Source organism: Corylus avellana, chromosome ca2, assembly GCF_901000735.1.
Source record: "Corylus avellana chromosome ca2, CavTom2PMs-1.0".
Lineage (NCBI taxonomy): Eukaryota > Viridiplantae > Streptophyta > Magnoliopsida > Fagales > Betulaceae > Corylus > Corylus avellana.
The window spans coordinates 3,061,858-3,086,492 of record NC_081542.1 but is presented as its reverse complement, the minus strand read 5'-3'; the positions used below and the strand labels follow the sequence as shown (position 1 = coordinate 3,086,492).

The window sequence follows — 24,635 nt, the reverse complement described above, 5'->3', positions numbered from 1 at the left end:
CAGAGTTGCATTAGTACCCATAAAGTTTAGGAAAAATACATTTCACCTCAGGGCATTTAGGGCTAAAATATCACCTGCAATAAAATTAAATGACATAATTTCCATCCAAATTAACATATGGAAAATGTTAACGAATGGTACAAAGTGTTATAGTTTGATAATTTGTAAGTTCAAGCGTTTCTTTTTAAACTTTGGATGTAAAAATGCCAAAATAGTAATATACATACGTACTTTACGGGTGTAAAGTATAATTTTCACTTGAAATTCTCTGTGATCCTGGCAACCACTTATCATGTTATGAGATGGAGAGAATCCTCCTAAATGATGAACTCTCATTCTAACCCAAAATATGATATATCAAGATGAACGTTACAACCACTACTATGCTTCCCATTGAAAAAAAAAAAGAAAAAAAAAAAAGAAAAGAAAAAAATGAGGAGAGAAACTTATGGATTAATTGTTTTCATTGTTGCTGACGACTGAGAGTTGAAGTAAATTGTAATACGCAAGTGATCATAATATGAACGTGTGATGTGCACCTAATCTTCAACCCAATTAAGCTTAAGACCCTTAACCATTGGATACGTTATAAGGTTTAAAGTCTTTCTCTATTTTGTTTTCAATGACTATATGGCTATATAGGCTGAAACTTTAGCACCACTATGGGTCATGAGCTGGTAAATAAGCTTAGCGTCTTTTTGGGATGATTTTTTTTGTCGGTTTTCATGGCTAGTGGTCATCATCGTGGTCAGCGTAGATAGATTTTGAATGGAAAGTCACCTACCATGAACGTAGTTTACAAGACGTGATGATTAAAGACTTCTAGAAGTAGGTTGCAGAGTTAAAAAAGAATATTTAACTAAAATAGAGAAAAAGATAGAGAATTTGATATTTTTTTTTTTTGTTGTTGCTAAAATTGAGATAATATTAGTTGAAAGTTGAGTACCTTTTTTGAACACCTTACAAAGTGTTGGCGGAAGTTGGCCGTTGAAGTTGAAACCCTACTACAATTACTTATTAATTTACTTTGGTGATCGCCCACGCATTTATTCCGTTATCTGATGCTAATGTTAAAGGAATAGAGGGGTATTGGAAGTCATATCATATTTTTTTTATTTTAAAGAAAAATAAGTAATTTAGAATTCAATAAAAATAAATAAAGAAAATGTATACAGGCAATGTTAAATCATCACTAATTTTAAAAGTTTAAGTTTCTTTTAATAAGTGAGATCCAATATTTAAAATAAGGAAAAATTATATTTTACCCCCCAAAGTTTGGGGTGATTTGCAATTCAACCTCCAAAATTAAGTTTCAATTTTGGCAATCCATCCCCCCAAAATTACAAATTTTTGCAATTTGACTAATTGTATCAAAAACTTTCCATATTGCCTATAATTTTTTTATTTTTTATAAAAAAAATTTAAAAAAAAAATCGGGGTGGCTACGGCCACACCTTTGGTCATCTGGCCATTTTTGCACTCCCAAATTTGTTTTTTTTACTTTTTATTTTTTTTTATATATAAAAAATAAAAGTTAGTGGCAATATGAGAATTTTGGGATATTATTGGTTGAATTGCAAAAATTTAGAACTTTGGGAAGTTGGATTGCTAAAATTGAAACTTTGGAGGTCGAATTGTAAATCGCTCCAAACTTTTGGGGGGTAAAATGTAATTTTTCCTTAAAATAAACTCGAAGAGACCCACTTCCAAGATTTGGCTAATTGATCTTTTAAAACATTTTCAGAAATTTCCTGCGATCCTTATCAAGCATATGTATTACGTACTCTGGGAATTAAGGAGAGAAGCCTCCTAAATGATGAACTCCCATTCTAACCCGGCCGAGATATGATGTGAAATTTTACATACTTACAAGCACTATACTATGCTTCCCTTTTTCTTTTTCTTTTGGAAGAATGAAATTTTATATATAGAAAGAAACACAAGAAGAAAACACTCCAGAAACAAGCTATCTGCAAACACCTAATACAACCAGCTTCCCATTGAATAAAAGAAGAATTAAACGTATGCATTGATTCATTGTCGCTGACGAATGAGAGTAGAGGAAATCAAGTTGTAATACGTACGTAATTCATCAAAAAAAAAAAAAAAAAAAACAGGTTGTAATAAGTAAGTCATGAGTTTAAGGTTGTCTGCCTGCACGGTGCCACCTACTCTTAAACCCAAGATTAACGGGTTATATATATATTATCAATTATCATTCACCCAGCTAAGCTTAAGACTTAAACCATTGGGTTAGAATATTTAAAGTTATCACTTTAATTGTTTTGTTTTATATTTCATTTCAGGGTGTTGACGCTATTGTGCCGGCGAGGGATCTACACAAAAGTCTTTCTTTCTCTTTGTTTTCAATGACTGTTTGACTATATAGCTAGCTAGCTGGTGCCATTGATTTCCACGCGATTGCGATCCCTTCCAACTTGCCCTTACTGATCTCTCTCTCTCCTCCCCCTCCCAAGCCGTGGCCATCTCTGTCATGAACATACCTATGTTGCCTCTCTTCCTCTTCCTTCTCCTTCTTCCCACAGCTTATTCAGTTTCTTTCCAAATAACTCGCTTTGATCCCGCTGCCACTGGACTGGACTTCGATATCTTGCAATATGGTCTCCGTCAGTCCAAGTATACTTCTTCCATTGATGAATTCTCAGAAATTCATCAATTGTCACTAAGAAATCATAATATGCTAAACCCACTGCCACTGGACTGGACTTCGATATCTTGCAATATGGTCTCCGTCAGTCCAAGTATACTTCTTCCATTGATGAATTCTCAGAAATTCATCAGTCGCTGGTTTCTTCCATACGGTGAACAGCAACATATATAATTAATATTATATCACCTTTAATTTCCATCAATATTTTGAAAAAGGAAAATTGCTACATTAATTAAGGTTCTGATTTCTGAGAAATTTCCATGAAGAAGAGTCTTTTCTAATACAAATGCTAACATGTGCAACCAAGTACACTCTAGAATGCGGTGCATATGCACCCGACCACGATGTAGAAATAGGTGGAGATATTCAAATGCAATACTATTTTCGGTCGAAATGATGTTTCAAGGACATGCATTTAGAAAATTGTTGTGAGAATACAGCCAATTTTTGAAACTTCCATGTTAATTACTTTAACACCAAGCTAGGGTCCAAAAATCAGGACTCTACGTACCCATGGAATGTGAGGGGGGCGGTAGAACGCGGTTTTCAGCAGAATGATCGAAGTGATCAGGAAATTAATCCAAGCTAGCTAGCTACACTAAACGCCATTAATTAAATCTCCACACAAAAAAACAAAGAAAACTTATGGAAAGATCTATCACGATAGTGATCATCATGCATGACTTTGACAACAATATTGTCACGCCAATGCATGTTTGCCCATTTCTTGTCTTTCATCTTTCAATTTTTTTTTTTTTTTTACTTCGGAAAGTTCATGATTTATTTTTTAGAATTTATCACTTTGGCTGGCCATTTGGGCCATTTGGGTGGTGGAACTGCTCTTAATGGTCATGGAGTGGCAGAGAATCACGCACAATGCCTTATTTTTCATTCTTTCTATGTAAGGGTTTTTTTCTTTTTCTTTTTCTTTTTTTAAAAAAGAAAATTTATTTTTCTCTTATAGACATAGATAGACATTGCACCAAAGTCTTAAATACAATCAATAACTAAAATTTGCAGGTCTCACTTTTCTTTTCTTTTTTTTTTCTTTTTTTCTTTTTTTTTTTTTTCAATGGATAAATTTTTTCTATTATTTATGTTATAAGATATATATATTTTTTTCTTTTTGTTTAAAATTATTTTAATTATTAAACATGAAAGAAAACAAATTATAGATTTGGGACCTTTCTTCCATTGGCTTTACACAAATCTCAATCTACAAATCTAAAAACATAAAAAATTTAGACAAAGAAGCACAAGTATGATGACACATAGACATGATTGACATACAGTAAAGACACATACACATGTATATATATATATAACACAAACAAACATAAAGAGGGATGGTATCAATTATCGGTCACCAAAAAATCTGATTCAGATTGTTATGAACTTTTGGAAAGCATTCTTTGCACACATTTGAACCCTCGGTACATTTTTTTATTTGGTTCAATTGGGTTGACTTTTCTTTCTCAACAACCTTTTTTTTTTTAATGGGTAACACTAAATGAACTAAATTGTTTTTTGCTAACCATCCAATTAAGTTAAACACAGCCTAGTAATTACCCAAGGCACTACATCTTAGCACAAGTCTCTATTTTGAATTGTCTTTATCATTTTTTAGTTTAGCCCTTACAACAACGATTTTTTGGCTTTGCCACTGGGTTTGCCATCCTCAGGTTGGCTAAAGGGGACAGCTCGACCACCCCTTAATTTTATGTTGTTATTATTCTTTTTTTTTTTTAAATAATACGAATGTGACACATATGATACATGTGATACTCGATGATAGGTTTGATGTCGCAGGTTTTTTTTTTTTTTGTTTTTTTTGTTTTTTTTTAATTTTTTTATAAGGCGTAAAAACAGAGTTGCATTAGTACCCATAAAGTTTAGGAAAAATACATTTCACCTCAGGGCATTTAGGGCTAAAATATCACCTGCAATAAAATTAAATGACATAATTTCCATCCAAATTAACATACGGAAAATGTTAACGAATGGTACAAAGTGTTATAGTTTGATAATTTGTATGTTCAAGCGTTTCTTTTTAAACTTTGGATGTAAAAATGCCAAAATAGTGATATACGTACTTTACGGGTGTAAAGTATAATTTTCACTAGAAATTCTCTGTGATCCTGGCAACCACTTATCATGTTATGGGATGGAGAGAATCCTCCTAAATGATGAACTCTCATTCTAACCCAAAATATGATATATCAAGATGAACGTTACAACGACACCACTACTATGCTTCCCATTGAAAAAAAAAAAAAAAAGAAAAAAAGAAAAAGAAAAAAAATGACGAGAGAAACTTATGGATTAATTGTTTTCATTGTTGCTGACGACTGAGAGTTGAAGTAAATTGTAATACGTAAGTGATCATAATATGAACGTGTGAGGTGCTTTCTAAAGTTTAAGGTCGTACGTTGTCTGCCACCTACTCTTCAACCCAATTAAGCTTAAGACCCTTAACCATTGGATACGTTATAAGGTTTAAAGTCTTTCTCTATTTTGTTTTCAATGACTATATGGCTATATAGGCTGAAACTTTGGCACCATTAGAAAATAAACTGAAAGTTCAAGTGTCATCTCTCTCCCGGCCCCTCCCAAGCCATGGCCATCTCTTTCATGGATAAACATATGTTGCCTCTCTTCTTCTTCTTCTTTTTCCTTCTACTTCCTCCCACCGCTTATTCAGTTTCTTTCCAAATAACCCGATTTGAACCCACTGACACCGACATACAATATCTGGGTGATGCTGTACCTTCTGTTGGAGCCATTGAAATGATCAACAAATATGGATATGTATGCCGAGTTGGTTGGGCCATCTATGCTAAGAGGGTGCCGCTTTGGGACTCTCATACGAGAAAGCTCACCAACTTTACTACACATTTCTCCTTCACTATCAACACCCAAGGCTTGCCCCATTACGCTAGTGGGCTGGCATTCTTCTTGGCTCCTGCTGGGTTTGAAATCCCGCCAAATTCATCTGGTGGATTTCTAGGCCTATTCAACACCACAACCATTGATTCACCTCGGAACCAAATTGTTCTAGTTGAGTTTGACTCATTCTCGAACCCTGAATGGGATCCTCCTGTTGAGCATGTAGGGATTAACACCAACTCAATTGCTTCCGCAATTTACACCCCATGGAATGCCAGCTTGCACAGCGGAGACACTATTGATGTATGGATCACCTACAATGCTTCTACCAAGAATTTGAGTGTTTCTTGGAAATACCAAAAAACCTCTAATACTTGGGAGAATACCAGTCTTTTTTATGAAATTGATCTCAGTGAAATTCTTTCTGAATGGGTCACGGTTGGATTTTCAGCTGCTACAAGTCACTCTGGAGAGCGAGTTCAGATTCAATCATGGGAATTCAGTTCAAGTTTAGACATTAAGGAAACAAATGGAAAGAATGAGAAAAAGAAGAGATTGGTGGTTGGTTTAACAGTTTCAGTTGGTGTTTTGATTGCAGGGGCAATTACAACGTTTGTAATATTGTGGACATGGAAGGGAAAGAAGAAGGAAGCAACAGAGACAGTGAAATTAACATCGATAAACGATGACCTCGAAAGAGGAGCAGGACCAAGAAGGTTTTCATATAACGAGCTTGCTTCAGCTACCTACAACTTCTCAAATGAGAGGAAGTTGGGTGAAGGAGGGTTCGGCGCAGTTTACAAGGGGTATTTAACTGATTTAGACATTCCGATCGCTGTGAAAAAAATCTCAAAAGGGTCTAAACAGGGAAAGAAAGAATATATCACCGAAGTGAAAATCATTAGCCGACTGAGGCATCGAAATCTTGTGCAACTCATAGGATGGTGTCATGACAGAGGTGAGTTCCTACTTGTCTACGTATTTATGCCAAATGGTAGCCTTGATGCTCACCTCTTTGGCAAGAGGAATCCTCTCCCTTGGGCTGTGAGATACAAGATATCTCTTGGGTTGGCCTCTGCATTGCTCTATCTTCACGAAGAGTGGGAGCAATGTGTGGTGCACCGGGATATCAAATCGAGCAATGTCATGCTAGACTCTACTTTCGGTGTCAAGCTTGGTGACTTCGGGTTAGCTCGGCTTATGAATCATGAGCTAGGTGCCCAAACAACTGGGTTGGCAGGAACTTTAGGATACATGGCTCCAGAATATATAAGCACAGGTAAGGCTAGTAAAGAGTCCGACGTGTGTAGCTTTGGGGTGGTTGCATTAGAAATTGGTACTGGAAGAAGGTCAACTGATCATATGGAAAATGATTCTGACATAGGGTTGGTCCAGTGGGTGTGGAATCTTTATGGGAGAGGAGATATTCTTTTGGCAGTAGATGGGATGCTGCAAAATAATTTTGATGAAAAACAAGTCGAGTGCTTGATGATTGTTGGGCTTTGGTGTGCTCACCCTGATAGAAGTCTTAGGCCCTCCATTAGGCAAGCAATTCATGTTCTTAATTTTGATGCAACAACACCAAATCTTCCAACACAGATGCCTATTCCCATGTATCATGTACCTACACTGGCAGTCAATTCCGGTGAACCTTCCATAACTACAAGCCTTCAATATGGTCGTTAAACAAGTGAACTGATGCAAGAGAATTAGCAGCTGATTTGTAAGATACCATATTAATGGCATTGGAATATCCCGATAGAGAAGATTTGCACAACAATCATGCATACTATTTTAGGATTATTTTTGGAATAATATATTTTTGCTTTGTCTACAAATGTTTTGCTTTGTTTCCAAGTCTAAGGATTTTTTTTTTTTTTTTGGTATTTTTTTTTTTCTTTTTCTTTAAGTATTTTGCTTAGATATCACTTAAAACTTAGCCTATATAAAGGTATTTAGTATGTGTTATTTTTCAATTTAGTTATGGAGTATCAATAAATTAAGCTTTAGTCTTTTAAAGTTATTCTCTGTTTTTTTTTGGGCAATTAAGGTCTTTTTTTTTTTTTTTTCCTAATCGTTATTTTCTCTCTTCTTGAGTTTCATTAATTTACATTATTCAATTCTTAATTTATGATACTGTCATATAGTGTTAGAACAACCCTAGTTATGTCTATCATGAGTTGGTAAATAAGCTTAGCGTCATTTTGGGATGATTTTTTTCGTCGGTTTTCATGGCTAGTGGTCATGATCGTGGTCAGCGTAGATAGATTCTGAATGAGAAAGTCACCTACCATGAACGCAGTTTACAAGATGCGATGATTAAAGACTTGTAGAAGTAGGTTGCAAAGTTAAAAAAGAATATTTAACTAAAATAGATAAAAAGATCGAGAATTTGATATTTATTTCATTTTCAAATTGGCTATCCAAATAACAAAAAAGTTGACTTTTCTCTTCAAATTTAATTTTTGTTTGAAGAGCACACTAGGAGTGCTCTAAAATAGGGAAATATAATTTTTTTTTATTTTGTTGCTAAAATTGAGATTATATTAGTTGGAAGTTTTTTTTTTTTTTTTTTTTGACATGTCTGCACAAGAGGGGGGAGGGAGATTCAAACTAGTGACCTCCGCCTCATTAGGCGTGGTTCTAGCCGATTGAACTACCTCTTGGAGACAAATTAGTTGAAAGTTGAGTACCTTTTTTGAACACCTTACAAAGTGTTGGCTGAAGTTGGCCGTTGAAGTTGAAACCCTAATACAATTACTTATTAATTTACTTTGGTGATCGCCCACGCATTTATTCCGTTATCTGATGCTAATGTTAAAGGAATAGAGGGGTATTGGAAGTCATATCATATTTTTTTATTTTTAAAGAAAAATAAGTAATTTAGAATTCAATAAAAATAAATAAAGAAAATGTATACAGGCAATGTTAAATCATCACTAATTTTAAAAGTTTAAGTTTCTTTTAATAAGTGAGATCCAATATTTAAAATAAGGAAAAATTATATTTTACCCCCCAAAGTTTGGGGTGATTTGCAATTCAACCTCCAAAATTAAGTTTCAATTTTGGCAATCCATCCCCCCAAAATTACAAATTTTTGCAATTTGACTAATTGTATCAAAAACTTTCCATATTGCCTATAATTTTTTTATTTTTTATAAAAAAAATTTAAAAAAAAAATCGGGGTGGCTACGGCCACACCTTTGGTCATCTGGCCATTTTTGCACTCCCAAATTTGTTTTTTTTACTTTTTATTTTTTTTTATATATAAAAAATAAAAGTTAGTGGCAATATGAGAATTTTGGGATATTATTGGTTGAATTGCAAAAATTTAGAACTTTGGGAAGTTGGATTGCTAAAATTGAAACTTTGGAGGTCGAATTGTAAATCGCTCCAAACTTTTGGGGGGTAAAATGTAATTTTTCCTTAAAATAAACTCGAAGAGACCCACTTCCAAGATTTGGCTAATTGATCTTTTAAAACATTTTCAGAAATTTCCTGCGATCCTTATCAAGCATATGTATTACGTACTCTGGGAATTAAGGAGAGAAGCCTCCTAAATGATGAACTCCCATTCTAACCCGGCCGAGATATGATGTGAAATTTTACATACTTACAAGCACTATACTATGCTTCCCTTTTTCTTTTTCTTTTGGAAGAATGAAATTTTATATATAGAAAGAAACACAAGAAGAAAACACTCCAGAAACAAGCTATCTGCAAACACCTAATACAACCAGCTTCCCATTGAATAAAAGAAGAATTAAACGTATGCATTGATTCATTGTCGCTGACAAATGAGAGTAGAGGAAATCAAGTTGTAATACGTACGTAATTCATCCAAAAAAAAAAAAAACAGGTTGTAATACGTAAGTCATAAGTATAAGGTTGTCTGCCTGCACGGTGCCACCTACTCTTGAACCCAAGATTAACGGGTTATATATATATTAATTATCAATTATCATTCACCCAGCTAAGCTTAAGACTTAAACCATTGGGTTAGAATATTTAAAGTTATCACTCTAATTGTTTTGTTTTATATTTCATTTCAGGGTGTTGACGCTATTGTGCCGGCGAGGGATCTGCACAAAAGTCTTTCTTTCTCTTTGTTTTCAATGACTATTTGACTATATAGCTAGCTAGCTGGTGCCATTGATTTCCACGCGATTGCGATCCCTTCCAACTTGCCCTTACTGATCTCTCTCTCTCCTCCCCCTCCCAAGCCGTGGCCATCTCTGTCATGGACATACCTATGTTGCCTCTCTTCCTCTTCCTTCTACTTCTTCCCACAGCTTATTCAGTTTCTTTCCAAATAACTCGCTTTGATCCCACTGCCACCGACATACTATATTATGGAGATGCAGTTCCTTCTGTTGGAGCCATTGAAATGAATAAAGTTAATTATATAAACCGAGTTGGTTGGGCCGTCTATGCTACGAGGGTGCCTCTCTGGGACTCTCATACGAGAAGACTTGCTGACTTTACTACACTTTACTCCTTCACTATTGACACTCAAGGTGCTTCCTCTTATGGCCATGGGCTAGCATTCTTCTTGGCTCCTGTTGGGTTTGAAATCCCGCCGAATTCAGCTGGTGGATTTCTAGGCCTATTCAACACCACAACCAGTGATTCTCCTCAGAACCAAATTCTTCTTGTTGAGTTCGACTCATTCTCGAACCCTGAATGGGATCCTTCATTTGAGCATGTGGGGATTAACAACAACTCAGTTTCTTCTGCGGTTTACACTCCTTGGAATGCCAGCTTGCACAGTGGAGACACAGCTGATGTATGGATCACCTACAATGGTTCTACCAAGAATTTGACTGTCTCTTGGAAGTATCAAAGGACCTCAAATGTTCGGGAGAATACCAGTCTTTTTTATGAAATTGATCTCATGGAAATTCTTCCTGAGTGGGTCACAGTTGGATTCTCAGCTGCTACAGGTATGTATGTAGAGCGACATACAATTCAATCATGGGAATTCAGTTCAAGTTTGGACATTAAGGAAACAAATGGAAAGAATGTGAAAAAGAAGAGATTGGTGGTTGGTCTAACAGTTTCAGTTGGTGTTCTGATAGCAGGGGCAATTATAACGTTTGTAGTATTGTGGACATGGAAGGGAAAGAAGAAGGAAAAAGCAGAGACAGTGAACTTAACATCGATAAATGACGACCTAGAAAGAGGAGCGGGGCCAAGAAGATTCTCCTATGACGAGCTTGCTTCAGCTACATACAACTTCTCAAATGAGAGGAAGTTGGGTGAAGGAGGGTTCGGCGCCGTTTACAAAGGGCATTTTACTGATTTAGACATGCCAATCGCTGTGAAGAAAATCTCAAGGGGATCTAGACAGGGGAAGAAAGAATATATCACCGAGGTGAAAATCATTAGCCGGTTGAGGCACCGAAATCTTGTGCAACTCATAGGATGGTGTCATGACAAAGGTGAGTTCTTACTTGTATATGAGTATATGCCAAATGGTAGCCTTGATACTCACCTCTTTGGCAAGAGGAATCCTCTCCATTGGGCAGTGAGATACAAGATATCTCTTGGGTTGGGCTCTGCATTACTCTATCTTCATGAAGAGTGGGAGCAATGTGTGGTTCACCGGGATATCAAATCTAGCAATGTCATGCTAGACTCTAGTTTCGGTGTAAAGCTTGGTGACTTTGGGTTAGCTCGGCTTATGGATCATGAGCTAGGTCCACAAACAACCGGGTTGGTTGGAACTTTAGGATACATGGCTCCAGAATACATAAGTACGGGTAGGGCTAGTAAAGAGTCAGATGTGTATAGCTTTGGGGTGGTTGTCTTAGAAATTGCTACTGGAAGAAGGTCAGGTTATCCTATGGAAGAGGATTCTGATGCAGGGTTGGTCCAATGGGTTTGGAATCTTTATGGGAGAGGAGATCTTCTTTTGGCCGTGGATGGGAAGCTACAAAATGATTTTGACGAAAAACAAGTCGAGTGCTTAATGATTGTTGGACTTTGGTGTGCTCATCCTGATCGAAGTCTCAGGCCTTCCATTAGGCAAGCAATTCACGTTCTTAATTTTGATGCAACAATACCAAATCTTCCAACACAGATGCCTGTTCCTTTGTATCATATACCTACCCCATCAGTCAGTTCCGGTGAACCTTTGATAACTACAAGCCTTGAAGATGGTCGTTAAAGAAGTAAATCATTTAGGTTTTGTAAGATTTGTGTGTTCGTTCGTATCATATTCCTACACCATCATTATAGTATGAACGCAACCTTGTTGATAAGATTTGTGCGCTAGCTAGTTTATTTCTTGTTTTTGTGAGTTTTCTTATCTTGTTATTTGTATTTAATTTCTTAATGAGATTTGACGTCCTAGCTTTAATTAATTATTGACAAACCCTATTTTATGCATTCAACCCTATTTTATGCATTCAGGTTACATTAGAATACCGACTCATGCAGTACAACAAATAAAGACTCAGTTTGTCTGCTAAGAAAATTGAAGAAAATTTTGAAAAAAACAAAGACATGTAATCGAGTAACATAGAGCTGATGTTTATCCGATTTCTCAGAAATAAAGGAACTTTATCTTAACAAAGTCAATCGGGTTATTAGGTTCAAATGAGTCGAAATTTCGAGTTCCTTGAGCCAATAAAATAAATTTTCATGAAATTCCATGATTTTCTTTTCTTTTCCTATGTTTTCTCAGCAAGCAATTTTCAGCCAAGGCCCAATGGGCTTAATAACTGAGCCCGGCTGGGATAGTTTTCAGCCAGCTGGGCATAAGCCCGTGATCTGCAATTCAAACTTAGGCATAAAGGAAGAAGGATTTTTAAAATATTCAAGGTAATTTTATGATTATTTTTAATAAATTAATTTAGATTTGATCATATCATAATTCATTTGGAAGTCAATGCCTTTCTGTGTTTAGGTCACTTGGTTTGCCAAGCACTGTGGTGCTGATTCATGTGTTTTTTAACCTGGCCCTCTTTCTCTCTCTCCTTGTCTCTTGGGTTCCTTCTCATGTGTTGTTATAACATACTGATCTCAAATGATAGGATAGAATAATTTTTTCTATTTGAATTATTATTAGTATTGGGACAATAAATGTAAGAAATTTTTTATAAGGCTCACATGCTCGAACTATCATAGCAAATTGTTGGAGATTCAGATCCTACATAGTGATTGAAAAACTCCTAACAAAAATTAGGATCCTGAAATTACATGACAAATATTACTTCAATTTAAAAATTCTCAAATTTTTTTTTCATCTTAATTTCATAATGATTTTTACTATTCCTCATCATGTATATTCTTTTTGATTTATTTACTGGGTTATATATAGGCTATTAAAAATAGTTTAACAATAGTCTAAATAGTTTGAAAGAAAACAAATTGTTAGGTGGTCTTAGACGTTTCTCAATCCCAAAAGCTAGCTCAAGAGGTGAGGTTTTCTTCACACTTATAAACTGACCACCAACTCCTTCTACAATCAACGTGAGATAATTCCAACACAAAACAAGTGCATTGGAGTTTAGCATCGACCATATGAACAAAATCACATTGATATTAGGGACTAGAGATTCAGAGAATATGATGTATTTGAGTTTCAATCAATACCTAGAAATTAAGCATTTGAATATATTTATTGAAAGCACATGAACCATGCAGATTTCTTATGCCGGTTTTCAGATCCATATCAAGTTATGGATCTTAAACCTATTTTTCATTGTTGCTGACGGATGAGAGTTAATCAAGTTGTAATGACTAAGTCCTAATATGATTCAGCATGATGCACGTCCTTTCTATTATTTAAGGTTGTCTGCCACCTACTGGCTACTACTCTTGAACCCAAGACTTCCGGGTCATAACATATCATTCACCCAATAAATTAAGCTTTACTTAACCATCATGTTATAATATTTAAACTTATCATGATAAGTTTAAATATATTTCATTTCAGCGTGCTGACGCTATTGTGCCGGCGAGGGATCTGCATAAAAGTCTTTCTGTACGTGATTCAAACTTTAGCATATCATCAGGATATAAACTGAAAGTTCAGATGTCATTTCCACGCAATTATTCTCTATCTCTCCTCCCCCTCCCAAGCCGTACGTGGCCATCTCTTTGATGGACAAACCTACGTTGCTTCTCTTCTTTTTCTTCCTTCTACTTCCTCCCACAGCTTATTCAGTTTCTTTCCAAATAACTCGCTTTGACCCCACTTCCACCGATATACTATATTATGGAGATGCAATTCCTACTGTTGGAGCCATTGAAATGATCAACAAAATTAACTATGTATGCCGAGTTGGTTGGGCCATCTCCGCTAATAGGGTGCCGCTCTGGGACCCTGATACGAGAAAGCTCACTGACTTTACCACACATTACTCCTTCACTATCAGCACCCTAGGCAATCCCGTTTATGGGCATGGGCTAGCATTCTTCTTGGCTCCTGTTGGGTTCGAAATCCCGCCTAATTCAGCTGGTGGATTTCTAGGCCTATTCAACACCACAACCAGTGATTCTCCTCGGAACCAAATTGTTCTTGTTGAGTTCGACTCATACGTGAACCCTGAATGGGATCCTTCATTTCAGCATGTGGGGATTAACACCAACTCAATTGCTTCAGCCGTTTACACCCTTTGGAATGCCAGCTTGCACAGTGGAGACACTGCTGATGTATGGATCTCCTACAATGCTTCTACCAAGAATTTGAGTCTCTTGGAAGTACCGAACGACCTCTAATACTTGGGAGAATACCAGTCTTTTTTAAGAAAGTGATCTCAGGAATATTCTTCCTGAGTGGTTCACAGTTGGGTTTTCAGCTGGTACAAGTCAATATGGAGAGCGAAATACAATTCAATCAAGGGAATTCAGTTCAAGTTTAGACATTAAGGAAACAAATGGAAAGAATGCGAAAAAGAAGAGATTAGTGGTTGGTTCAACAATTTCGGGTGGTGTTTTGATAGCAGGGGCAATTATAACGTTTGTAATATTGTGGACATGGAAGGGAAAGAAGAAGGTAACCGAAGATACAGTGAACTTAACATCGATAAACGACGACCTAGAAAGAGAAGCGGGACCAAGAAGGTTCTCGTATAACGAGCTTGCTTCAGCTACATACAACTTCTCAAATGAGAGGAAGTTGGGTGAAGGAGGGTTCGGCGCCGTTTACAAGGGGTATTTAATTGATTTAGACATACTAATCGCTGTGTAGAAAATTTCAAACTAAACAAGGGAAGAAAGAATATATCACTGAAGTGAAGATTATTAGTCGGTTAAGGCATCGAAATCTTGTGCAACTCATACGATGGTGTCATGATAGAGGTGAGTTCCTACTTGTCTACGAGTAGGAACTCAGGTTATCCTATGAAAGAGGATTCTGATGTAGGTTTGGTCCAATGGGTCGTTTGGAATCTTTATGGGAGAGGAGATCTTCTTTTGGCCGTGGATAGGAAGATGAAAAATGATCTTGACGAAAAACAAGTAGAGTGCTTGATGATTGTTGAACTTTGGTGTGTTCACCCTGATCAAAGTCTCAGGCCCTGTATTAGGCAAGCAATTCATGTGCTTAATTTTGATGCAACAACACCAAATCTTCCAACACGTATGCCTGCTCCCATTTATCCTGTACCTATAGCAGCAGTTAGTTCCAGTGAACCTTCCATAACTACAAGCCTTCAAGAGGGTCGTTAATCAAGTGAATCATCCTTGTTTGTAAGACTATACATATGAAGATCATCAGCGACTGTGTGCTTAATCTGTTGAGTGTCATTGAGAGTTCGTATTGTGTGTGAAGGTCCTTTTTATTAAGCATTTGCGTGCTAGTTTTTTTTTCTTCTTATTTTTGTGAGCTTTCTTATCTTGATGTGTGAAATACACAAGTTTGTGTAGAAGTGTTTTATTCTACAATAATAACTTCTTGTTTATTTATTTTGTCGTCCCTACTCCATGCGTAAATTGATCCTATAAAATATATTATTGTTCAGCAAGCTTTTTTATGGGAGTCAGAAGTTGAATATATGAAACATAATGTGGACTTATTTATGAACTTTTCCGTTTATTTTTGTGTTTAATTACATGTCAGGAAATCATGCGAAGTTTAGCTTTAATGTTGCAATTTAGTGCTTCTCGCGGAAGTCGCGTTCAATATATATATATATATATAATTGTGTATATGACATTTGCTCTTGTACCATGTTACATTGTTACTTAAAAATTAAGTTAATAAAAAATAATGAATTTAATCATTTAATTAATCATTACTTAACATTAACATGTACAAACAACATTTTTTTATTTTTTATTTTTTCTAAATGCCCCCTGGAGTTTAGGAGGTAGCAATGGAAAATGGAGATTTTCCTACGTTTCCCTTGTTTACCAGCACACTGATGAGATCTACGTTATTTGGGGCAGGACTAATTTATGTATTGTTCATTGTTTGAAATACTTATGGTTGTTTGTATGAAACAGTCAAATTGCTTTAATATTTTCATACATTTTGTTATTGCCTTGGCCATTCATTGTTACTACTATTACTAAGCTTATATAGTATGGGATGATGCATTATATATGCTAAAAATTCAGGTTAATTTGGCATAATGCATGCAAATATCTGAACTAGTCTGCTTGGTTTTTGATTTAAAACCAAAAAACAAATCTGGATTCTTTTGTGTGACAATGACTCTTTAGGGCTTCACGTCTGGCTTAGCACTTTTTAGCTAAATTTAAACTAAAAAATTACAATTTTCTATTTTATGCAGGTCATTCTTAACAGTATTTTGCTATCGGACTAGTCCAAATGGAGAATAGTCTTGGATACTGAGTTGAATGAGAATGCCTATTTTAGCAACTATGCACGATAGTGCACTTACCTTGACTCATGGAATCCATAACTCTTGATGACGAAATCTGCGGTGGAAAAACTTGAGAGAAAAAAACGGATGATTCTTTTATAGAGAGAGAATTCTGTAAGCATGAATAAGAGATGAGATCTCTTAGGCATATATATATATATATACCCATTTAATTAGACTTTATGTATAATATTATTTTTATCCCAATTAGTCCAAGTGTATCTTTGTCAAATTTGGTCCACATATGACCTAATTAAATATGAGAAATGCTACTCAACAGTTTTAAGTGTCAATTTCCTAGCATGCATTAATCTCTTTGTGTGTGTGTGTGTTTTTTTTTTTTTTTTAGGATAAAAATGCATTTTACCCCTAAAGTATCCACACATTTGTGTTTTGGTACCCAATATTTAAAAATCGACGAAAGACCCCCACAATGTATTTGACATTGACAAAAAATATCATCCATCCATAAAATCCGTTTATTTGGATGGAAATCAAGTCACATGCGTGGCACGTGACCTTTTTCAACCAAAACTTTGGAAAATGCCATTGGAGGGTAAAGTGTAAATATAAATGACTTAGGGAGATAAAAGTGTAAATATAAACATAAACATTAAACATTAAAAAAAAGAAGAAAAAAAAATGAGGGGTGGCCAAGCCATTTGGGGGTGGCTCCCCCTCCCCCCTCTCAATTTGGCCAAGGGGTGGCTCGGCTACCCCCATTATGCTGGTATGGGACACCGAACCACCCATGTGTCCCATGGAGGTGGTCGAAACCACCCCAAATTAATAGGTTTGAGGGTAGTTGAGCCACCCTCATTCGGCGGGTCTAGGGATGGTTTGGCCAAAGTGGATAGCTCGGCCATCCTCCATTCTTTTGTTAATTTTTAAGCATTGGACGCCAAAACATAAATGTGTGAATACTTCAAAGGGTAAAATATATTTTTTTATTGTTTTTAAAAAATCAAATCAATATAAAAGTGCCACGTAAACAAAAATACTAATAGATAAACACTTGAAAATGCTGAGTAGTATTTCTTATTAAGTATTCTGCTCTAGCACTTGAGCCATGTCCTCATCGGCTCATCCTTTGCACTCCACTAGACCCGGCCATAGCAGCCACCACATATATAATTCTGCGTATGTTTTGGTGAAACCCATAATATATAGTTTTAGATTGGAATTTATGCTTATTATCATCTCAACTTATTTTTGTATCGAACAGATGCATCCAATATTGCTCCCATCGTGAAATTTACACCATGTACGTTTTTACATGTCCTTTTTCACTCGCAACTTTAATTTTTCAGTTTTACTACACCCCAACCACGGACAACATATTGAATAAGTGACAAGCGACTATATATACATAGTGTTGTCTGACGTGATTACCGAAAGCAATTTTTGACTGATTGATTAATAGTAAAAAATCATTATTCAGTAATAGTAACTTGTTTGGAGTGAATATAAATAATAATTTGGAGTAATTACATTTTGTCTCTATGAACTATAGGGTTATGATTTTTTTTTCTCATGAACTACTAATTATGATACATGACCCTCTTAAATTATTATTTTATGACAAAAAACTCATTTTTTTAGTTAAATAAATTAAAATTGATGATCAACAGTCATATACAAATTATATACTATTTTAAATTGATAATCAACCGTCACGTATAAATCATGCACCAAAACATGTAGTTCATGAGAAAAAAAAAGAAAGTAATTGCCCCTAATAACTTTCTTCAAACGTTTACCGTATATTATTGACAATGACTAGGACATATCGTCGTTTCCGATAAATTTTTTGGATGAGATCATTGCTGATAGGTCAATATTGCCATTATTATAAAATGCTATTGGAAACGACAAATTGTCATTGCCTTTAAATTTTTTTTTTGAGAAAAAAAAATTGATGACGACATGTCATTTTAAATTGATGATAGGTCAATGATATTATATTGACGACGACATGTCATTTTTGTTGGTATAAATGATAATAATAATAATAATAAAAGCAAAATTAATGATCCCACCGACAATTATTGCTAAAATAGAAATTTCCTACCATTTTTAATTTGGGGCCTTGTTTGTTAAGTAATAAGATTTTTTCACGCTACTTGACATTAAAAAAAAAATTAAAAAAAAAATTGGTATAAAAAAGTAAAAAAGTGGTATCGAAAAGGAGAAGTGCTATACATCTCAATTTTTTTTTTCCCAAAATTAGTTCCTAAATGATGTATCACAATCTCATGATATTTGTTATTTTGGGAAAGAAAATGATAAAAGTACAACTTAAACCCAACTTTGGCCTAACTTTTCTCTTAAGTTTTTTTTTTAAAAAAAAAAAAAAAAACTATCTGCGGAGGAGAGAGAGTGTGAAACTAGAGAGAGAAAAATTTGGTCTAAAAGTTGGGCCAAAGTTAGGTTTAAGTTGTGGCTGTATCAAGTGTGTCATCAACTCATTGGATTGTGACACATTATTTGAGAACCAACTTTTAAAAATAAAATTTAGGAAGTGTAGTATTTCTCATTGAAAAATGAAAAATTTTATTTTGTAGTGATTTTTTTTATTTAAATAATAGTATAAAGTAAATGATGTAACATTAAAAGTGAATGATGTGATATAAAAAGTGATAATATTTTCAGATTAATTTTTTAAAAAAATAGATGAGTAATGTACATGTGATGGTATTTAATGTTGTTTAACAAACAGCGCCTGAAATTTGGGTTGAATTCTTCGCACGGCATTTATTGTCCATGCAAAAATAAGTCATTTTTATAGTTGGCAACAAATAACATTTCAGTTTTTTTCCCTAAAAGCACATCATTCAAATCCAAGCTGTCATGTCATGATGAAAGCTAGTGGATACTGTTTACATAATTCGTGGGAAATAATTTTATGTGCACATCGAATTTCTTATAATATGCTACATAATTATTTCATAGAGAACAAACAAACAAAATAATTTTACCTCCATAATTATTTCTTATAATATGCTACGAAATTTCCTCATTTATATGCCGACCCATGTTTCATGGAGGGTCGTAAGTATACTATAAAACTGTTAATTCTTTCTCGCTAGATCGATGAAGAAGAAAAAATCAAGAGTTTTGGAGTGAAACCCTAGTGGCTAGCTAGTGCATGCAAAGTAACTGCCCGACACTAGAAATATGATGTCAGTTATCTACTCTTAACTTCCTGGATGTTCGTTAATTCAATGCACTGTAATCATAGCATTCTTAATGCATGCATGTGTTTTTCTGTTTCCCTTCCTATTTTCCCGGGGGTCAGTAGGGTGGGAGGGAAGTTAAGTTTGAACGCCTTTTTTGGGTGCTTTTGGAGATATTAATGTGATATATATATATATATATATATATAGCATACTTTTGGCCATCTTATTTTATTATTTTTCTGCAGGACTGAATATTGATCAGATTCATATGGAGCAGGAGCCAACAAGCGATTCATCCTCTTCTTCCTCAGATGCAACTAATGAACCAAATCAACCAAATTATTATCAAAATCTTACTCAATCTAAAACATCGTTGCTTGGAAGGTATGTGAAACCCATGATGATACATAAAGGATATTCTCTACTCTTTTCTTGTTTATGAAGCTATTTTTAATAATAAAATGCAGAATAAAGTCTCAAAAGTCTAAGTATATATATATATTGAGTGATCTCTTATTCATCACTCTGAGAATAGTTGATTTCTGAAGTGTTTCTTGCAAAACTCATAGTATATATACATCAAACAGTGATTCTCATGCATCACTATTCAAAGCTTGGAACAAGCTTACATATTGATTACCCCATCTCTTTTTTCACTGACAGGTCTCAAGATATTCAACCCCAAGGATTATTGATTGATCAGGCTGCTGGATCAAGTGGCCTTTATCAAAGTGGAGGCACTTGGAATCAAATTCAATTCCCAACCATACCAATTCAGCAAGTATATATATATATTTTTTTCTATACTGATCAGTATAGAAACTCATGAGTTTCTTAAAAATAAATGTCCCATCCACTAGTTACAGTTCTAATTAAGTATATTGTTTTCAATAGGGAATGGAGGCTTGCAGCATCAGATCAGCACTTCCTCTTCATGATCAGGAAAAGGGCCTGTCAACCAATTACAGTAGGGTATGCTAGCTTATCCTACTTGCATATATATGAAATCTCAGTATACCTATACTTGAATGACCCGTTTAGTGAGTGTTAAAATATTGATTAAATGATTAAATTTATTTATTTCTTTTAAGATAAGCAATCAATTTCCTTACTTTCTTTTATATTCTTTTATGATTTCAGAGCCTCCTTGACTCACGTCATCCATGGCTGACTTTAAAACAACGCAATTCTATCCCTCCATAGCCCCTTTCAACCATGAGGGTATGGCAAATGAAAATTCCTCCTTACCTAAAATGTCATGACCTTTTATGGCTTTGTTGATGGCTGCAGTCATGCACCCGAATATATCCTAAACAATTTATTATTGTACCCTTTTCCTCCTCTCCATCTCAACCTTCCATCACTACTGTCAATCCTGAATTTAAAATTTGGTCTCAACAAGATCAAACACTCTTTTGAGTGTCCTACTTTCTTCTTCATCTGAAAATATACTTTCTCATGTTATTGGGCTCTCTTCTTCTTCTCGTGGTGTCTGAGTCATGTTGGAAAAGTGATTTTCTTCTCAATCAAAAGCCACCCGAATTATGCACATCTGCTTTCAACTAGCTACAAACAAAGGAAAAGATAAATCGGCTACTTCGAGAAAGTCATAATCTCCGATGTCTACTTCAGGAAAGCTTTGACATCTATAACACGTACAATAAACTATATTATAAAATAATATTCAACTCATACATTTCTTATTGATAGTTTTCATTTAAATAGAGAAATAATAAACAATTGATTACATAATAGACCAATTAGGTCTTGACTTGAACCACCCTAATAAGGAAGAAATCTAACTATTTATTGGACTATAAAATCTATGGAAATAAACTACTTATTAGACTCTAATTAATACGGTAGCAGGAAATGTTAAATAATTATATTCACTTCATTTCCCTTCCCTTCCCTTCCCTAACAATTGCCTTGTCCCCAAGGGAAAATTCTAAAAACTACTCCTTGAAATCCCTTAAAACACTTCTGAAAATATCACCTTCTAAAAACTACTCCTTGAAATCCCTTAAAACACTTACGAAAATATCACCTTTTTTGTTTTTTGGAAAAATATATTTTACCTCTCTGAACTATCTACCCAGTTGTACTTTTACCTCCAATGTTTAAAACGTGACACTTGACCCCTCCAAACTTTTAAATTGTTGCAATTCGACCATTTTGAATTATTTTTTTTTCCCCAAAATGCCCCCATCACATATTTTTTTTTAAAAAAAAAAATCCAAAAAATAACAAAAAACCAAAAAAAGAAGAAGAAGAAATATGCTGGGGTGGTCAGCCACCCTGTTTGGCTTGGGGGTGGCTCAGCCGCCACCCCCAGGCCGGCCGTCTGGGGGTGGTTCAACCACCCCTAGGCCAAACGGCACTTGGGGGTGGTTCGGCCACCCCCAACATATTTGCATATTTCTTCTTCTTTTTTTTTAAAAAAATAAAAATTAAAAAAAATATGTTTTATTTTTTTAAAAAAAAATATTATTTATTTATTTATTTATTTTTAACTTGGGATTGGGAAATTTGGGGAAAAAAAAAAAAAAGTAAGAAATGGTTGAATTGCAACAATTTGAAAGTTTGGAGGGGTCAAGTGGTGTTACGTTTTAAACATTTGAGGTAAAAGTGAAAATAGGTGAATAGTTTAGGGGGTAAAATGTATTTTCTATTTTTTTTTTTTTTTGGGATAAAATTTGACTTCATTCCATTAAAAAAAACATCTAGAGTACAAAAGCTCTAAACAGAACGAGCAAACTGCTCTATGGTTACAATAACATAAATGTTACTGGGATCTCCTCCATCCATATTTTTTCAATTTGTTCTCGTGCAGCAATCTTTGCAAGACCATGGGCGGCCCTGTTTGCTCCCCGCTTGACGTGCATGACATCCCTTCGCCTAAAAAAGACAACACTCCTTATAATATCCTCAATAATTTGTCCATATGGGCACCACTTAGAGGCATTGTCGTTAATTGCCTTTACCACTAGCTCAGCATCCTCTTCAAAAATAATGTCCTGCATCCCTAAATCCCTGCAGAATTCTATTGCACATAACGTCCCCATGAATTCCGTGATCACTGGCTCGGGGTAATAAGCCTCCCTGATTTGGCTAAAGGCTGCACAGACTAGCCCCTTAAAATCCCTTACTATTACCCCAATGCCCATTCGTTTTTGCTCCAAACACAACGCCACATCCCTGTTGGCCTTATATCGGCCACAAGGTCCACTGCACCGAAACTTCAACACCTAAATTAGGACCCATGCCATCCACCTTCTCCAATGACTTCCAGAATTATTGCGCCAGGTTCCCTGCGTCTTTTGCAACGCAGTTTGGATGGCTAAAAACACCCACATGTGCTACTGTATTCCTTATGTTCCATATGCTTCTAGCTGTGATGGAAAATAGATCCATGTCTTCTATGTTGCACCGGTGCAGCAAATATTCAAAAATATCAGTGAATCCCACTGCCTCACACATGCTTTTTTTAAACGTACGTCCACTTGCCCCGCACACATCCCTCGCCGCTGGACAGTGCCATAGTGCACGTATACCTTCGTTGGATTTGGAATCCGTAACTTCCAAATAGACTTCCATATAACAGTATATCCCGATTTTTGTATTCGTGGCTTGCCAAATAATCTTATCTGGGCTTTTGTATCGACTCAAGGGGAGGGTACAAATAAACTCCGCTTCTGCTTCTCAAAAAACATTTCGAACGAGTCGAATCTTTCTCCTACTAGTAATTGTAAATACTTTAAATATAATACTAACACTCATGTAATTTGTGTGGTGAAATAAAATCATTCAAACCTCGATCAGTCTCTATTTAAGTTAATTATATTCTCATATTATAATGCTCTTTTTCTTTTGAAGAAGATAAAATTACATGCATTTTTTTTTTTTTTTTGGTAAAGAAAAACCATAATTAACTCGATCATGACAACAAAACTGCATGAGCATCTTTTAATGTTTGTATTTGCTCGTACAAGCCCAAACCTTTTTTTTTTTTTTTTTTTTTTCAATTGCTTATATATTTTTCTTCAAGACAAATTGAGATTGTTTAAGAAATATTTTTAGCAAAGAACGCAAAGAAATATTGTAAATATTAGCCAAGATGAAGTGGGAGAGCCATCGTCGAGGATGATTGGTTAGGGTGCCCTAACCAATGTCCTTCTAGGTGTTTCTTGTCACAAAATTTTTTCTTTTCTTGTCAAGTAAATTTTAGAAGAAATTCACTGGATTTTCACTTCATTTTTCTATATACATTACAATATTAATTTGTAGATGAAAATGGCATGGGAAAAGGACATTCCGGCAAGGTCAAATCTTCAGCTAACCAGTAGGATTTTACAAGGTCAAGGCACTCCTAGTGCCTCAACCTCAAGGTATTGTTCATATGTATCATTGTTATAATATTATTTAATATTTACTGGAATCATTGGTTCTATCATTCTCCTGAAATTTTGATATGAAATCTACAAACAGACCCAGGTCGATTAAGAACGGAGTTTATGATGCAATTTATGAAGTAATTGGTTTGCCAGTGGACCCCCATTTACGCATGTTTGTTGCAAGAGGTGATAGTGGTAATTATTATTTGCATTATTACATATTTTCCAAGTTAGCATACAATTATATTATTAAGGAATTTATATGTTCTTGATTTTCCTTGTAGCAGGCATGCAGTGAACAACTTTGAGAATCAGATTGATCAAGGAGCTTCCAATCTTAACTACAACCCTCAAAAAATCACTTATTTAATTATAAATAAATAAATAAAAACTATATTGAGAGAAACCTACATAAGGATTGTCAGCTTTATTTGTATTCAAGTTTGATGAGGTTATTTGTATTTCTATTAATTGCTTCATGTCTATGTTCGAGGATAATGTATGCTTCTTTTATGGTTATTAGATTTTTCATATTTATTTCACATTCCTATGCATTCACTTTGATTATGCTTAGAATGACAATTCCCCAGTTAGCTACCAGTTAGCTATATTGTGGCAATTGTCAGTAACCACCAACCATACTGGTCAAGGCCTAATTTGGGGACGT

General features: G+C 35.0%; 3 protein-coding genes and 1 pseudogene across 3 annotated transcripts; all 4 read left to right on the top strand.

Annotated features, from left to right (window-relative positions):
• The first annotated feature begins 5,287 nt into the window (after positions 1-5,287).
• LOC132168469 (L-type lectin-domain containing receptor kinase IX.1-like) lies at positions 5,288-7,243 on the top strand. Its single transcript, XM_059579463.1, has 3 exons — positions 5,288-5,666; positions 5,730-6,773; positions 6,837-7,243. Exons 1-3 carry the CDS (start codon positions 5,288-5,290, stop codon positions 7,241-7,243), a joined length of 1,830 nt encoding a protein of 609 aa, XP_059435446.1.
• A 2,566-nt stretch (positions 7,244-9,809) lies between these two features.
• On the top strand, positions 9,810-11,726 carry LOC132172487 (L-type lectin-domain containing receptor kinase IX.1-like). Its single transcript, XM_059583998.1, has one exon. It carries the CDS (start codon positions 9,810-9,812, stop codon positions 11,724-11,726), a length of 1,917 nt encoding a protein of 638 aa, XP_059439981.1.
• A 1,940-nt stretch (positions 11,727-13,666) lies between these two features.
• Positions 13,667-14,892, top strand: LOC132168468 (L-type lectin-domain containing receptor kinase IX.1-like; annotated as a pseudogene).
• Positions 14,893-14,908: 16 nt separating this feature from the next.
• LOC132168465 (uncharacterized) lies at positions 14,909-24,309 on the top strand. The gene is made up of 7 exons (XM_059579456.1): positions 14,909-15,194; positions 19,820-19,958; positions 20,238-20,355; positions 20,469-20,546; positions 23,862-23,962; positions 24,063-24,163; positions 24,253-24,309. The coding sequence occupies exons 1-7, from the start codon at positions 14,909-14,911 to the stop codon at positions 24,264-24,266; spliced, it is 837 nt and encodes a 278-aa protein (XP_059435439.1). The 3' UTR covers positions 24,267-24,309.
• Positions 24,310-24,635: the final 326 nt, after the last annotated feature.